Source organism: Protopterus annectens, chromosome 10.part0 (genome assembly GCF_019279795.1).
Source record: "Protopterus annectens isolate FY-2018-M chromosome 10.part0, PAN1.0, whole genome shotgun sequence".
Taxonomy (NCBI): domain Eukaryota; kingdom Metazoa; phylum Chordata; order Ceratodontiformes; family Protopteridae; genus Protopterus; species Protopterus annectens.
In genome coordinates this window covers 742,806,930-742,824,946 of record NC_056744.1, presented here as the reverse complement: position 1 = coordinate 742,824,946, position 18,017 = coordinate 742,806,930, and the positions used below count along the sequence as shown (strand labels likewise).

Sequence of the window (18,017 nt, the reverse complement as noted above, 5' to 3'; positions counted from 1 at the left end):
TGGAGAAGGCTTTTTTAATCAGGGAGTGCCAGTTTGGGGATCTATGCAGTGTGCCTAATGACCTAGCCATGGTTCTAGGAAAACATGTACATGCAAGGACTTCTGCACACTTACCAGAGTTTACATACTACCTTCTGTTCTCAGTTTATCAGATGGCTTAGTGTTTAAGGTCTTCATCTCCCATGCACAAGGTACAAGGTTCAATCCTGACCTCCAACCAATGCCTGTTTGAAGTTTGCATGTTCACCCTGTGTCTCCGTGGGGTTTTCCCATATCCGAAAAACATGCTGAGTGTTTCCATCTCAAACTCACCAATGAATGGAGCTGTGGGCAGCCGCACAGACTCTACATGGGGAAGAGTTGTATAAACCAACTGCTTTGGGCATCTACTGTGGTGCACATTATCCTCAAGATAGGAGAACACGGATCACAGACTGCATGCCGTGGCAGGGCTAGCCACTCAATGGTATAAAATACGGCTCTAGGTAATTCGGTCATGTTGACTAATGTCACCAAAAATGGGCATGGGTAATTACCGATGATAAGTGGGTTGAGGACCCGGCCTGCTCTGATGCATGCTTGGGACCCGTGCTAATGGTGGGAGGGGTATATATGCCTGGTGTCTAGTTGCCCAGCCTGGGTTACCTGGGATAGCTCTGTTCAGTGAAAGCTGGATGTAAAACCAACCAACCTGCCAAACATGAACTGAAAATTGCTACGCTTATTGTAGGCTCACTGACAGGATGCAGCTTGGAAGTGGATGACATGATGATATGGAGGTGGCTGGACATCCTATGTATACAGGAGATGAGATGGAAGGGCAGTGCAGTGCAGTAAAGCCACTTGGCTTGGGATCCAGATTCAACTACTCAGGTGGAGGGCAGGCTAGAAATGGGTGTAGGAATTGTTGTGAGAGAGAGGCTTCAGAAGGCAGTAACAGATATCATCAGAATTAATGACAGACTCATGGCAGTCAGACTCCAGTGTAATGATAGGACAGTATTCATAATCTCAGCCTAAGCCCCACAGGAGGGTTGTGACATTGAGGAAAAGAGTGCATTCAGACAGCAGTTGCAGGACCTACTAGATAAAGCAGGACAACATGAATTGGTGTTGATAATGGGTGACTTGAATGCACATATCGGGATAGACAGAACAGGATATGAGGACTGCCTGGGTCCAAATAGGCGGGGCAACAGGAATAAAGAAGGAGAAGCCATTCTAGACTTCTCTCTAGCAAATGGCTCGAGAGTAGCCAACACATGGTTCAGAAAGAGACAGTCACAAGATCACATACAAGAGTAGTCAACATGCAACTCAGGTAGACTTCCTCCTAGTAAGGAAAAGGCACTGGGGCAGAATCCATGACTGCAAAAGTCATCCCCAGTGAAACAGTCGGCCCACAGCATAAACCACTAGTTGCCACAATCAGCTGCAAGCAGTGGTCAGAGAAGGCTCTAAGGTCAACAGAGACCAGGCTGAAGACCTGGAAGTTGACTGGAGAGAAAGTACAACAGTTCAAGGAATTACTCAGGGCTCTAGCACCCCAAGAAGAGGAGGAAATAGGTGGAGTTGAAGAAGAATGGCAGTGCCTAAAACAGCATGTGTTAGGACTACAGAAAAGATATGTGGCTGAGCCAGGTATGGAAATAAAGTACATAAGGAAAGCTGGTGGTGGAATGCATATATCCAGATCACAAAATACTCTGAAACTGTCACATTGGAGAACTTTGTTTGGTTTGATTGCCAATGAAGCCGCACATCTCCTCTCTCTGAATAAGGGTTGCAAACTCCAAAATAATTGGTCAGGAGGTTTCTCAGGGAAGTAGAAGTACTTTAGGAATGCAGATAATGAGCCCTCTCAACCCACATAAACTCTTTTAATTTAGTGGTCATTTAGATCACTTGTGTGAAGTTAGAAGTCTGTGTTGTTTGTTAGTCAGCTACCTCTGCTGTATACATCCATCCATCCATCCATCACCACTTTTTCCTATTTTTGCACATGGGGTCTTGGTGTCATTTCAACAGTGACAATCATCTACAGCCAAAGTTTACACCACCAGGTGGCTAGCCCTACCATGGTAGTTCTTCCACACCACACTCACAGTCATAATTTAGAGTGTTCAGTCCATCTACTGCATGTCTTTGGAATGTGGGGGGAAACCAGAGCACTCAGAGAAAAGCCATGGGAACACAGGGAGGACATGTAGGCTCCACCCAGAAGGAACCCCAGCTGAGAATCGAACCAGAAAACTCTTGCTGTGAGGTGACAACATTATCAGTTGCACCACTGTACCACCCCAACTATCTCCACTGTCTCTCAGCTACAAAATCCCCTGACCCACAAAGTGACTCTTACACTGCAGGAACAACAGTATTTTGTATGCCTATATCACACATTTTAAGGAGATTGCACTCTGTTTCTCCTTTTCAGAGCTCATCACTCAAATCATAGGACATCCCAATGTATTTCAGACAACAAAGAAGCCTGAAAATGCTTAATGCAACAGTTAAGATCACAATTTTTCAATGTACAGCAAAGTAAGGTCTCCCTGCTGCTACATGTTGTGCCATAACCAGGAGTCCCTAATTTATTCCTTCTTACTGAACCTATATGATGTAACACATGAAACATCTGGTTAACTTTATGCAAACAAGTGGCTGTCTTTGTATCACATGATAAAGTCTTACTGTGTGCACAAAATATGGGATTCAGAAGTATACAGCCCAGTATACATTCTGTAGCAGAGCTGATTGCAACAGCTACATTTCTGCCATATGATCATTTTCAATTTTTGTTTTCTTTAATTGATAAAACTTCTCCAAATGTTTTACATTATAGAAATAAGGGTTAATTTTTCAGAAATGTTTAGAAAGATTCTTGAAGCCATACAAAGAGAGCCTCAGTAATAATAATAATAAAAATAATAATAGTAATAATAATAATAATAATAATAATAATAATAATAATAATAATAATAATACTTGTTTGCTCATTCTTATTGTAGGTAGAACTTGAACTTTGAAATTTTTGAAACACAAAATCAGAAAATCTTAATACATTAGTTTTATGTGATAATCCTGTCTGGGATGTTTGACATCTAATACCAAACTCAAAAGCTGTTAAAAGATAATAAAATTGATATTTGCTTGAACGTTAAGCAATATGTTGGTTAATAGAGCTATACATTTTGAAAATAGGTCTGGATCAGATAACAACAGAAAATGATCAAAAGAAATGCACCCATAAAAATGTTAGACAAATCCATACCAAAATATGTGAAAAATTAAAAAAAAAATTCAAAGAGTGGGAATAATTAAGGAACCCCTGGGTACATGTCCTGGTAACTTTTCTCAGTTCAGCAACCACCCTAACATAGTGCTGCATGGTGCTCTGGCATGACGATGTGCAGCACCATGTAGGGCTGGCACTGCGGTCATGCTGAATGCTAATGAGGCAACTTGGGCAAGAGGCATATGCTAATTACCCATGTACTCTGTCCCCTAAGAAGAAATTGCTCGGCCATGTAGATCAGCCTGCCTGTCCCTACCAAATCGTAGTACTGAACATGACCAAACGGTAGTGTCTAACTACCTGCCAAAATTGTGTTATTGTGACTGCGGGAGGGGAGAGCCACTAGACACCAGAGATTATTCATATCTGCCAGTGTTGTAATGGCTCCGATAGCTGTATGGGGATCGGGGAGAAGGAATTCACTAGTCACCAGGAATTACAGATAACTACAAGTGCCGTAATGGCACTAACAGCAATATAAGAATCAGGGGGAAGGTGAAAAGCCTAGACACACAAAACAGTAAAGCTTTATTGCCTTAATGTTTCCATCTTCAGGACATGGATTGAAAGTTAAGGAAACCACTGGAAGGCAGTCAGGTCAGGGGCAGGTATGAAGAATGAAGTGTGTGTGTGTGTGTGTGTGTGTGTGTGTGTGTGTGTGTATTACTGTTTTGTGTACTTGTGTGTGTGCAGGAGAGTGATGGGAGGAATGCCACTGCCTAGTCGTGTGGCAGTTTATCTGCACATTGTGATTGTAAATACAATTCAGAGGCATGCAAATTAGGTGATAAGGAGGTCTTACCTTGTCACAGCTAACATGTCTCTAAATCTCATATTGGTACATCATGGGAGCAGACCCTTTTTGGCACACACTATTTGGCATTACAGGCAGACTCTGAGCAAGAACTTCAGCAAAGGATAGAGGAATGGAATGCTAAACTGAAGGCACATGGGATGAAACTAAGCACAGATTAAAAAAGTGGTAATGGCAGCAAACTGAGGCAATCAGAAGAAGCTGAAAATTGAGATAGAAGGGAAGATAGTGGAACAGGTAAATAGTTTCAAGTACCTGTGAGGGGTAGTTGAGAAGAAGGGAAGTCTGCATGAAGAGGTCAAAGTTAGAATCAGAAGGGATGCAGTCAGTTGGCACAGAGTCTCAGGTGTAGTCTATAACTGAAAAATTCTAAAGAAGCTGAAAAGTAAGATGTGCAAGACAGTGGTGCAACCAGTACTACTGTATGGTACAGAAACCTGGGTAGTAAAGGCAGAGCGGATGAGGAACCTAGAGGTGATGGAAATAAAGTGCCTGAGAAGAGTAGTAGCATGTACACTGTGGGACAGACAAAGAAATGAGGATATAAGAGCAGCAACCAAAGTAACCCCAACTGCAGAAAAGGTTAAAATGAACGCATTACGGTGGTTCAGACACATGCGGAAAACCAGAAGACAATCTGGTGAAGACGATTTGGGACAGACAGGAAGAAGGTAAGAGGAAATGAGGATGTCCAGCAAAGAGTTGGATGGATTGTGTGAAAGAAGATCTACGACAGTCAGACATGAGTGTTGAAGAAGGCAGGAGTGTGGCTTTGAATCGAGAGAGTTGGTGGCAGTTAACACGATACCCTGACCCCATGTAGAAAATGGGCAAAAGGGGCCAATGATGATAATTTGGCTCAGCGTAGGCCCTTTCATAAATCCACCAGGATCATTTTTCCACTTAAAGCAAAATGTTTCATTGGGTATGCCTAACTCAACCAATATTTGCCACTGGTGTAAAATAATTAATATCTATGTTAGCAAAGATGAGTCATAAAGGCAACTGGTTCCATTGTTGCCAGAAACACCCTCAAATTTTAGTTATGATGAACTGCACATTATACTATTTACAAAATAATTTCGGGTACAATACTTTTTGCTATCTGAACTACCGTTACTGCTATTCATTCCAAATAGCCTACTTGGATAACAGGAATATTACTATGTTTGTTGAATAATCAGATACTCCTGTCCTTATGGAATCAAAGTAATATACTTTTGTTTCCTTTACAACTTTGAGAAGTCACTCTTCTGAACAGTATGGGAGCACAGTAGAAAATCCTGGTTTATAACAATTCAAAGTAGCATTCCTCCGTGGGCAAGACTTAGGAAAATGTCTTACAGATATTGGTACAACAACTACAGAATTATTTTCTTATCTTATCTGCTTTTTTCCTTCCTTCTTCCTATAGTTGCCATCAAATTTTTGTAATAAAACATCTTTAGACAAAAAATTTTAAAATGATGATACCTGACTTGCCAAGATTATTCCAACCTTAACTGTCATTGCCATTTACTTGGTATGCAATAAATGATACAAAACAATGAGAAATGAGGCCATTCCTATTTTTGATGTTTTACTTACATTATACATTTATGTTTCAGCTTCTTTAGTAATTTTTTCTCTGTTAATTCCAAGCTACGGTGGCAAAGGATACACACTGGATCAGCTTACTCACCAAGTTCCCACATAAATACATACAAGTATAAGAGTCTTAATTTTATACACAGAGTTACCTACAAACTTTATCAGGCACCACAGAGCTAACATACCACAAATTACATAATTATCTGATACCTTACAAATCATATGTTGCCTACCACAGACCTCCAAGTATATAAACCGATTTTAATCTTGGTTTATATATTTCATGGAAACCATGGCAAACAAAACTGTAAATCCACCTATATAGTTTTCAACAGGACTATCTGAAAAGATCAAATGGAGAAATTGTCAGAACCAATATGGTCAAGACCATATGGTTGACAATTCAGTCAGTTGAACTGTTCTGACTGAGATCACGGTACAGTAGGGATCAGGAAATTTGCCCTTTTGGCCATTGTAGTATGATCTTGGAGTTGGTATATATAAGTAGCAGGGGGAGTGGGGGGTGCAGAGGGGCCCTCAAAATCATTGTTTCTCTTGTGTGGAGGTGTTGTTTGAGTTTGAGTTTATTGTTGACAGACTGAATTGTTGACTGTTTGGTCTTGAATATATTGGTTTCAACAATTTGTCCATTAGATCTTTTCAAATAGATGTGTTTTTAACAGTATACTGTCAGGAAAATGACTAGATTGTAAAAGGTAATATAAATACGCATCTTAATTTTTCACACATCTTTTTGTTGACCGGGTTGGCAATATTAGGCTTATGGCCCGTTTTCAGGGGAGACCCGAGGTGGCACAAACACAAACTGGGGAAATTCTCTCCATGATATCCATGACATCTGGGAAATTTCCTTACTCTACATGTGAGGAGCTCCTGGATGGGACTGATGAAACACGTGAATCTGGTAGAGAAAGGGGCTGTGGAGAAGGTTTACGAAAAAGTTAGAAGCAGTAAACAGAGTAAGGAAGAAAACACTTTTGTGGAGGTTTGTAACATAAAGAAGCAATCATTAAAAGCCATTTTTTTCTGGAAGGATATTCACATGATTCATAGTAGTATCAAGTTTATTTAAGTCTAATGACCACATATGTCATGCCATTACCAACTCTCAGGCTTTACCTTCTTTCTCAAGGAAAGAGAAGTCAGTTAGTCCTGGAATAAATTTTAAAGCAACCATCTAGTCATACAGGTTTAATAATGAAGACAAATACAGAATCACATTGTTTGACTTGCAGAGGTAGTTTATTTCAGAGAATAAAGGAGACACTGGGTAATGTCTCTATTGCTCCAGTGCATTATGTTTCTCTGCTGATAAAAACTCAGGTCTTTGGTTCTGTTGTAAACTAAGCCATTTATTTCCGTGAGATATAGGAGGTCAATGACCACAGGATCTATAATGGCGTGCTAAGTGAGCCAGGGTTTACCCCTCTGAAGTCTGTATGAGAAGGAGTACAAGACAGGGCATTCAGTATCTACTGATACTAAGGTTCTTAACACCAGAGATCTGTTTTGCTAGGGAACTCTGGGAGATTTTGAGTTTGTTGATATGTGAGATGCATACTGAGTGCAGTACTGTACTCCATAATGGTGGTTTTGACCAATTCTGAATATAGGGGAATAATTTACATCTTTGGATTTAGACAAAATATCATTGGCTACTAACTGTGCTAAGTAGAAGGATTTCCTAAGAATTGCCACATGTTGATTAAAACAGAGGGAAATCTCAACCCAAGTCCCCATGTCTCTGAACTTTCCAAAAAAAAAAAAAACACATACAATACTTTTTAGTGTTCACTTTACACATATTTTCCCCATCACCAGGTATTAAGTAAGGTAAGCTCTTTCTGAAGGGTTCAGATAATATCTGAAGGGGTTTTTGACAACCTCACCCAGTTTCAAGTCATCTGCAAATCTGATTAATCAGAAGTCCTGGTTATCATTTTTGCGATCAGACAAGGAGGAAGTACCTGCTCCTGATGACATGGTTGTTGTGAAACAGGGACTGCAACATTCTAGCCTGGATAGGAAAAGCTTTTTTGACCTGAGGTGGGTGGACTGAGACCTGTAATGGCTGAAGCTGAACTGGATGTTACAAAAACTGATGCAACTGTGGAAAAGGCCAAAAAGACTTAAGAGTAGGTATGGCAGTGGAAGAAGAAGGCCAGATAAAAGAAAATTATGGTTGGGGGCCATTGCACTGCAGCACTGGCATGAAGTATTTTGTGGCTGTAGCAAAGCCATGATGAAAAGAAAATTCTTGTTCCATAAAAATGCCACAGTGCAGCAAGACTGTTGATTATAAGAGAGCAAAGTTATATTACAACCTAAAGTTCTGTTGCAGGTTTTTGTTCCAAGATTGTCCATTTAAAATCATTCAGGTATTGACAGACATCCTCTTCGTGTGATATGTAATGGACAGATGCTATTTTAAATGACTTGAAGTGACATGCAAACTAGCAGTTTTAAAATTAGTACACTTAGAGAAACAAGAGAATGGGGGTGCAGAGCAGAGATGGGGAGAGGACATACTCTCTTTCAAACTTTTTCAAAACCTGTTCTTTTTTCTTGTTACAGTCAATTCTTCCAAAGTAGATTTTTTCATTGATTTACAGTTTGACTGAAATTTTATTAAGGCTATATGCACACATTCTTTCTCTCTCTCTCTCTCTCTCTATGTATATATATATATATATATATATATATATATATACATATATACACTTATGAACATCAGACATGGTTCACTGCCTCATAATATTTCCAAGTGTTGATGTGTTTTATTGTACTGCACTGTACAGCTGCATTTCACAATACTCTACTACCACATATTACATACTGACAAGCCTAATGTGAAACATTTTTAGGCATTCATGTATAATTTAATACACCAAACCTAACAAGATAAAATAAACAAAGCAAATTGCTTGGTTACATAACGGTTTGCCAAAATGCAACAGAAAGAAATTTATTTTTATTTTTATTTATTTTAACATTTGTTTACCGGGAAAGTCCAACTTGGAACAAAACCAATTTTCAGCAGAGGCCCAGGGAGAAATGCTCCAGATGCATGTCTTTGAAATCTCAAAGGATCTTAGACAAGACAATTTTATACATATTAAGGGAGTAGTTTGAGCATTCTTTCTTGTACAACAGGTAAACCATATCACAAAAATATCCAACCTTAAACAACAGCTTGTCCTTCATTCTTACCCCTGAAATAGGTTCAGTCTCTATGCTTTTTAGCTGGCTGTGTTGCTTCGGATCTCCATTCACTATGGCTCCAACAACAGGATTCGTAAAGCTCTGATAATGTGTCCTTATTACTGATATGGCTGATGCAGGTGGTCCTGTAGTCACTGATTGTTTTTCTAATGCAGAATTGTGCTCTGTTGCCAAAGGCTGTCCTAAGAGCAGGTGACTTGGAAGAAAAGGCATGATACCTACTGGAGCTGTGGCCACTGGAGCTAAGGCCAGATTTGAATCAACAGGCAGCCCTGGAACTAGAACAAATCATGTTCATTATTAAGTCACAAAAGAAATATCTGTTTGTTTAAATATTTAACAGCAACATCCACATTATGTGAGAAACTTCATTTGTAAAATTAGTAATTTCAGTTCCACTCTGTGAAAATGTTTTGCATATGTGCTTTTATGAAATGTCTATTAATAACAAACCTTCTCTGAAATTACGAACATTATGTCAGAACTGATTTTTATTACTTCTATTTCTTATTCATGTCCTGACTCGGCAAGAAACCATGGCTAGAAAAGATCCAGAACCACTTATGACCTTATTTCCTACCTTCCAGTATGACAGCTCTATGCTCACACTTCAGGGACGTGTGCACCAGTGTGCATGAATGCCAGCAATAATGCTGCTGTATTCACTAATCGCCATTTGCTCTAGTTCAGTAGTTAAATCATCTACTGAATTAAAGGAAAAGTCCACACTCACTTGAAGTTTATAACACTAATGTTTCTTTTCTCCCTACAATGTGGTCATAGTATAGTTTAGTTACCAGACGTCAAGCTGCACTTCATAAGACTTTAATTTTCATTTGGCATCAAAGGAAGAGAAACGGCATCTGTATTTTTAAGCATAATCTCATGCATACTTTAAATATCGAATTTGTCTCCACCTACATTACTTGTGATAGACATAAGGGAACTGTAGTTTTTTTTCCTAGCAAGTACTGCTCACAGTCTTACATAAGCAGTCTTCAATCTTGCTGATGTCAGCAGCTGTTATATAAACATGTGTACAGTGTTATGGAACTTTCTCCATTGCCTTTGTGACACAGTATGAGAGAAACAGTATTGGTACACACAGCTGAGCACTTTTTGAACAGTGATCCACTTGTTTGGAGGTATTCTTTTCTGTATATAAACTATCTTTACAGACTACAGTGTTTTGGTTTTATGCACAGCATACAGAATAATTTGTCATGCTCAAGGATTATGCTTTTGATAATGTGTTCGTATACTAAAACAGAGCATAGGAATAGTGATACAACAAAAGAAATGGGAAACTTTATTGCAGGAAGATATTTGTCCATCATTAAAAAGAAAAATCTCACACAATACAAAAGAACAGGTTATACCCATTTTGAAAAAGTACTGTGCTGCTTTGTAAGGGTAGAAATAACATGTCAGGACATATTAAAGCAAAATATTTCTGAGCACATTCCTACGACTTTCAGGATACAAACGCATCTTCTCACTGCAGACAGTGGGGAACAAGAGAACTAGTTTGCATGTCTCTACAATTCATGTGAGATTACATCTATCAGTTACACACCTCGGTAGAAGTGTGGAGGGCCCATCAATACCTGAATGGCTATAAATGACTAGTCTTAGAAAGAAATGCAAAGAATTACAGGACTACAGGAATTCAATGTGACTAAGTCTTGTTAACCGTTTGTGCTTTGCCAGTGTCCTCCCTTACACCTTGCCTCCTCTCTCATGGAGGGTCACGATAGTCAAGCCCAGGGTAATTTGTGAATACCCATCTAACCATCCAAGTCCCTTTTGAAAGAGCAGAGAGTATCACACTGCTTAATTTGCATGGGTAATTTATTCCAAAGGTGGGTAATTTATTCCAGAGGTGAAAAAGGTGTTGTGTAATGAATTTCTCTCTCCACTGTGTTTTATTTACCTGCTGGCAAAGGTTTAGATCTCTGGTTCTGGTGTTTGTTGGACTATTTGACTTGTACAGATTCATAGGTTCATAGGTTCATAGGTGTGTACTAGGCTAATGGCCCTGGGGCCTTTACAAGCCTAGCCAAAGGACTACCCTGGCATAGTGCCACCCGACCTTAGATGCAAGAAATCCGGGACTACTGGGTCCCTGATTGCTTGGAAGGCAAGGCATACATCTCACCTCTGCAGTCTTTAACATACTGATGACAGGGACAGTGCTTCTAGCCTTTTCTGACAGTTTAGTGTTTTTAAGCTGATGACCTTCTTAGTTAGGAATCTCTGGGGTCCTTCTAGCTGATTGAAATGTTTAGTGATGTGCATACAAAAGGGGGCATTGTATTTAATAACTGGCTAAATCAATGGTGAATATAAGTGAACAATGACCTCTTCAGATCTGGATGATATTCCTTAGGCAATTGGCTGTACTAAGCAGAAGGACTTTTTGACTACCGTTGTTACATAATGATCAATTGAGAAGGTAATTATCTACCTTAGTTCCAAGGTCCCTACCAGCATTCACATTTTGAGTGGTTATTCTCTGTTATATGGTGGGGAGAGGGGTTGCCTGCTAAATGTGACAATACTGCACCTTTGCACATTTAATTTGAACCCTTTTTTAGTACACCAGATCTTTATGAGAGCAAATTCATAGGCTCATAGGTGCTTACCTGGCTATTGATCTGTGAGGATCTTAAGAAGCTTAGCCATGCATTCCCATTGTACATGTTAGCCCTTATATTTTGCAATAAGAATATCCAAAGATGGGTTCAACAAATATATGCTGGGATAATTATGTTTCCTCTCTCCATGAGGACCAGTGATGCTAAACTAGGGGTGAATTTGTGAATACCCATCCAGTCATCCAAATTACATATGAACAGAGTAAGGGGAGTATTCTGATTTATGCAGAAGGGAAGATGGTTCCACAGAAAAGGTATCATCTGTTACATATATTTCTAGGCTTCCAACATGTTCTATTAACTTTATAAAAATAATTTAGGTCCCTTGAGTGGGTATTTATGACACCACTGGATTTGCAAATGTGTAATACCTTTGACAGAACAGGGTATGTTGAGGCTCTATTTGCAAAGCAAATGTCACCTCTCAGTAGCGTCTATGATACCAAGAACAGAAATAAGCCTTTGAGATGGTCTGTATACCTTTTATGACTTGGGTCCTTGACATTTTTTTAGTGACAAAGCGATGTAGTCATTCCAGGTGGGATAACTGTTTGGACAGGTACAAACTGAAAGAGGCAATGATTAGCGTAATGAGTACTGAGTACAGTGAAACAATTACTTCTTTGGATATGGATGCCACATCTTTAGATATAATCTGTACAATGTGAAATTACATCCTTAGTGGATCTGTGGTGATCAAAGAAAAGTTCATTGTCAATATAGGTTCCCAGATCTTTACTTATAGACTCAATTTTCTGGAGTATTTACAATGTGATAGTCAAAAGGGGAGCCACACTTGCCAAAGTATATGATTATACATTTCTTGGCATTACGTTTTAGTCCTTGGTTTTGGTACCAGCTATTTGTTTGTTTGGGACAAGCCCTCTTGTAGGATCCTGGTTCAGTTCTTGGTTAAGGGCCTGGGTATCAAGGGGACTTGACAATAACTACCAGCATGCAGTCATATACAGCCTCAGGCTAACAGGCTTAGAATTACTGAGATCAGAGGTTGGGCTACCTTAAGGTGTGACATCACTAACAATGTAAGCCAAACATCAGGGGCACAACATGTGGCTAAACTCAGATTAAATAGTTAAAGGAGTGTCCCTACCAGAGCTTGTTAAGTAGCATTCATTAAACATCCAGGTATATTATCTGGTCGCATGGATATGGATGAAGTACTTTGGGTCTTGGAACATATTCCTTAATGGTAATGATGAGGGGGTTGGAGATTCAAGGATAAGGGATCTTTAGACAAGATGTATCTGGGGTAAAATTCATATTGAAATTGTTTGCTAGAAAATTGGCAATGCCTACTGAATTAGAATAGGTGGTGCTATTATGAATAACATTACAGCAATCCTAAGTGGCTTCTCAGTTTCCTAATGTAAGTAAAGATAGATTTGTAATCGTTCTTAGTTTCAGATGCTAACCTAAGTTAGTGGGCTGCTTTAGTAGACCTAATAGTATTTTTCCACAGTTTTAGTCAAACTCCTGATATTACCTTTAACATATGGGTCTTTTAGTCTGCTTTACACTTTTAATGCATTTGTTTTAACTTTTACTGTAGAATTTGTTTATGTTGGAAGACCTCTCAGGGAAATTTTCCATTATATTTAGATCTGGTTGGGACTGCCAGTTCTATACATTTATATAAGTGGGCACAGATCCCTTTGGTGAAGCTACCCGATGTAGCAATGTCTGGGATGATGCTGCTATGACTCAATTTTTCAAATTTCATCATAAAATTTGATGAAATTAATATGTTTAAAATACTTGAATTCCAAAGTATTGGTTTCAGTGGCCAAAGAGATTTTGAAAGTGAAAGTCACTAATTTATGATCTGACACAGCTAGGGAAATAGATACCAGTGGAATAGTGCATGACAACGCTGTATTTCTAAGGGCCACATTAAAACTATTACATTCTTTAGTGGGTGCATTATCACTTTGGTCCAGAGAGTTTTTATTTATTAAATCAAAAAACTTATGGGCATATCCTACATTTGAGATATAGCTACTCTAGTTTATTGAGGGGCAGTTAAAATCTTCTGAAACAATGAAGTTCTTGTTTATGGGTAGTTCATCAAATATATTCAGGAACCTTACATGATTTTCACTGGACATAGAGGGTGTCATGTATCAGGCTATAAACTGATGGTTGGTCCTATTTAATGGGATTCAGAGTTGTAAGTTCACTTTGCTATTTCATTGTTATGTACATACTAAACAAAACAGTACATGGATTCAGTGCACTATTTTCTGAGCTGACCTTAGTTGAAATATTGTCCTAGGTGAAGGCTGCATGGAACCCTCCCCACTGCCCACTACTCCCCCTACATTAATACCCTTGGATCCCTCTGTTACCCCCACCCTGGCCTCCCTGCAATACCCAGGTAGTTTTTTTATTTCTTTACTCATGTTTATCTTACCTTTCATCTTCTTCCTGCATCCTTTAAACACACCTTAGACGGTCATATTACATAATAATAATTGTGGTTGCGATACCTGAACTAAGCCAAGCAGATGGTATGGATTTCTAAATGCTCTGAGATACATTTAATAACTGGCCTGAAAAAATCATGATTAAGAAAAGAAAGCCAGTCTTACTCTTCAACTTTGTTTTACCTGCATCCTTTCAGCACACTATAACTGGCCAAGGGTGCACTATAATAACCATGGAGGAAATATTCAAATTAAACAGGGGATCTAGGCAGCACTTAGCCCCAAGAAGACATGAGCTTATAAATGCAGCAAAATCACCAAGATGAGGTGAAAAGAGAAAAAAGCAACGAAATACAGATCCAAATCCGAGTTTATTGCACTTAGCGCCTTGACCCAACACAGCCTTCAAAGAGTGACATAAATTATATAAAACTTCCCCATATATATATATATATATATACACTCAACAATCAATCAATAAAACAATTAACTATTAAATAATTAACTAAAGCAGATATTTCCAATATAGCTCATGGTTTAATCCCCCAGATAAAAGAGTATTGTATTTTAAAATCAAGACAGCTTCTTTATATAACAGCACATTTTTTAATAATACAGCACCACCAACTTTAATAAAAACCTTCTCTAAAATAGCAGCTTGTAGCAAAGTAAAATCACTATTATGTTTATCTAGAAAATGCATAGCAACCACGCTTTCCACTCTTTGTTTTTTGACATCTCTTAATATGTTCCTGCAGTTTGATCTTGAACTTTCTTTTTCTTTGCACAATATAAAACATGTTACATGGGCACCTCAAACAATATATAACACCTTCAGTATTGCAGGAAAAACTATTCCTAGCTTCAAACTTTTTACCATCGATTATATTAAAACAGGGCACTATATGTTTACACACACTGCAGTTATTACATGGTATAGTACCAATACGTTAAGAGATGGTATAACTTTTTTATCAGGTAACATGAAACAAGCTTTCACCAGTTTATTCCTTAAATTCTGTCCCCTTCTGTATGAAATAAATGGCCAATTTCCCATAATATTCTTCACTATAACATCCTTTTTCAAACAATTCCAATAATAATTTACCAACTTCCAAATGTTATGACTGAAGATATTATATGTAGTAACAAAAAAAACATCATCTACATTTTCTTTAACCTGTACATCTTCAGTATATAAATGTTTTGATGTGTGTTTATATTGTTTTCCCGAATTAATTTCATCAATTTTATCCACAGCTTCTATCAAAATATCTCTATCATAACCCCTATGGAGAAACATAAGTAATGCTTGACAAACTTCTCTATATAAATCAACCTCATTATTACAAATTCTAAGCATTCTCACTAATTCTCCATATGGAAGGGGCTTGATAGTATGGGGTGGATGACAACTGGTGCCATATAGGTATTGACTGCCATCTATAAACTTACGATGTATAGAAACTTGAACAAAACCATCATTATGGCCAGTCAAATGAAAATGCAAAAAAAAAAAAAAAAAAAAACTAACTTCCTTGCCATATTGTAAACCATCAAATTATATGCTTTATTATTTATTTATTTATTTTATTATTTATTTATTTATTTCCAGTTTGATAACCGGGGAAGTCCACTGGGCCCGAAAGCCCGTTTTCAGTGGAGGCCCGGGGAGAAAAGCTCCATATTACAAATACATTACACACATAGGGCTCTGTGTTCTAAAAACATAGCACATTTAACAATTTCCAAAAACATAGCACATTTAACAATTTACATACAAAAAATAACATTTTTATACAATTGTATTGTTAGCATAGAAGAGAGAGAAAAAAAGAAATTATACATAGATATGAAATGCAAAATAAATAAATCAGAGGAGAAGTGTAGGAAAAAGGAGGTGCAAAGAATTTAAAGGAGAAGAGATGCCAGGAGGAAGATAAAGAAGAACAGTTAGACTAAGATTCATTTTATTTTTGAGTAGAAAAGTACATCTTATGAAAAAGGTAAAAGATACATTTGTGAGAATAGGCATGTAGGCAGTGGGGAGGAGAGGATGTAAAAGGAATATATATAGAGTTTAAGCAGGGGAGAGAAAGGAGATAAAGAAGTAGAGGGTGGGGAGTGAGGAGAGAGTTGGAAGAAGAGGGACAAGAGGGAGAAAATTGGAACTGGGATGTAATGGGATCTAGGTAGGAAGTATACAATTACAATTCCAGTTTTGGGAGAGGTGAGAACTGAGAAGAGATTGAATTGTTCATAGCTTGTAGTGATTCTTAGAAGGGGAGGAAGCAAGTTCCATTTTTTTGCTATAGTATAAGAAAGTTATTTGTGAAAATGGCATGAATGGGGTTAACGATTTTGTTAATGCTATTATTAATAGCATTAACAAAATCTTTAACCCCATTCATGCCATTTTCACAAATAAAGATCAAGTCATCAATGTATCTATAATAATACAACACATTTTCATAAAAATTGGTTCTTATAAATGTAATCCATTTCAAATTTAGCCATGAAGATATTAGCATATATGGGGGCAAAAGTGGTCTTATGGCTGTGCCCTGTGACTGATGGTAAGTAACATTATTGAAGCTGAAAAAGTTATTTAGCAGACAAAACTGCAGTAATTCTGTTATATAACATGACACTGGGCTATCCTTCAAAAAATACTGTAAAGCTGCTAAGCCATCTCTATGTCTAATATTGGTATAAAGACTTCAAACCTCAACAGAGATAAAATACATATTAGAATTCCATTTGATTCTAGAAATCTTAAACAAAAAATCAAAAGAGTCTTTAATATACGAAGGGAGCTTTTCCACATAAGGCAATAAAAAATTGTGTAAAAACATCCCAATATTACATAGAAGATAGTCACTGGCTGACACAACAGGTCTACCTGGAGGGTTAATATTGATTTATGGATCTTTGGAAGACAATAAATAAAAGGTTGCCAAACTACAACCTTCCGTATTGATCTGAGGTGCATTTAAAAGCTGTTTTGTAACCTTTTTATCCAGTGATGACCAGAAAAAAAATCAAAAGTAAGGAAAGAAATTAATTATTTTGATTTTTTATTTCTTTTACAAGGATGAAAAAATAATGTCCGATTCTCACTGTTCAAAGATAACAAAATAATAGTTCAAAATAAATGGAAAAGACAAATGCTTGCAATGATATATAACCCATATCTTGGAATACTGCCTGCTTTCGTACCCCCCAGAAAAGACAGTCACCTTCTGTGTATCTTTCTAGAATGGGATGAAAGTGAAGGCACAAATGGCCTCAGTCATATATTTCAAGTGGCTACTGTCACACATATCTGCAGCATGCTTCTTCACTCCAACCTCCAAAAGACAGCAATCTCTCTTTCATGCCTTTTTATTCCCTCCCCAGAGACAGCCACAAGTATGCATGTCTGATATGCATGTCTAATATGTATTCCAACCTGTTGTTCATAACAGCACAGTGAATCTAGACAAGTTGAGAAGTAATAACAAGCTTTTATGCGCACCTTTTATCTCTGTAATGAAAGTTCAAGAAATAATGACATTGTTCCCATGTCCAACACAAGCTACATTAATCTTCTGTGTAGACCTTTTAGCTTCATAAGGTAAGCTAAAGAAATAATGACAACACCACTGGAGTGTAGAGAGCAATCTGTGGGAGGGCCAGTCTGCTTATTAACATTGTACTACTGTTTGCCAGTCTCTATTTACAAGGGACTAGCTTGGAAATAATCTCTGAGTGACAACTGTTGGTAGTGGTTTTATGAGCTTAAACAACATTTAACAACATTTAACATATTTTCTGACTCCTTACATTAATATTATTTCATTGTTAACTGTACTGTAAATGAAGAAGTTATAATTTAACCTGTAAAATAGGAAGCACGTGTTATGCTTTCTGATGTTTGAATTTCTCTTGTCTGTCTATGTTGTCTATTTGTCCAAACAATTAGAATGATGGGA

At 37.8% G+C, this 18,017-nt stretch overlaps 1 protein-coding gene across 1 annotated transcript in view; it reads right to left on the bottom strand.

The window, feature by feature from the left end:
• Nucleotides 1–18,017, bottom strand: part of RAVER2 (ribonucleoprotein, PTB binding 2) — a 2,410,893-nt gene that overhangs the window by 429,577 nt on the left and 1,963,299 nt on the right. The window contains exon 9 of the mRNA XM_044085561.1: nt 8,931–9,220. Within this exon, the coding sequence (XP_043941496.1) occupies nt 8,931–9,220 (290 nt within the window). The remainder of the gene's footprint in view (nt 1–8,930; nt 9,221–18,017) is intronic.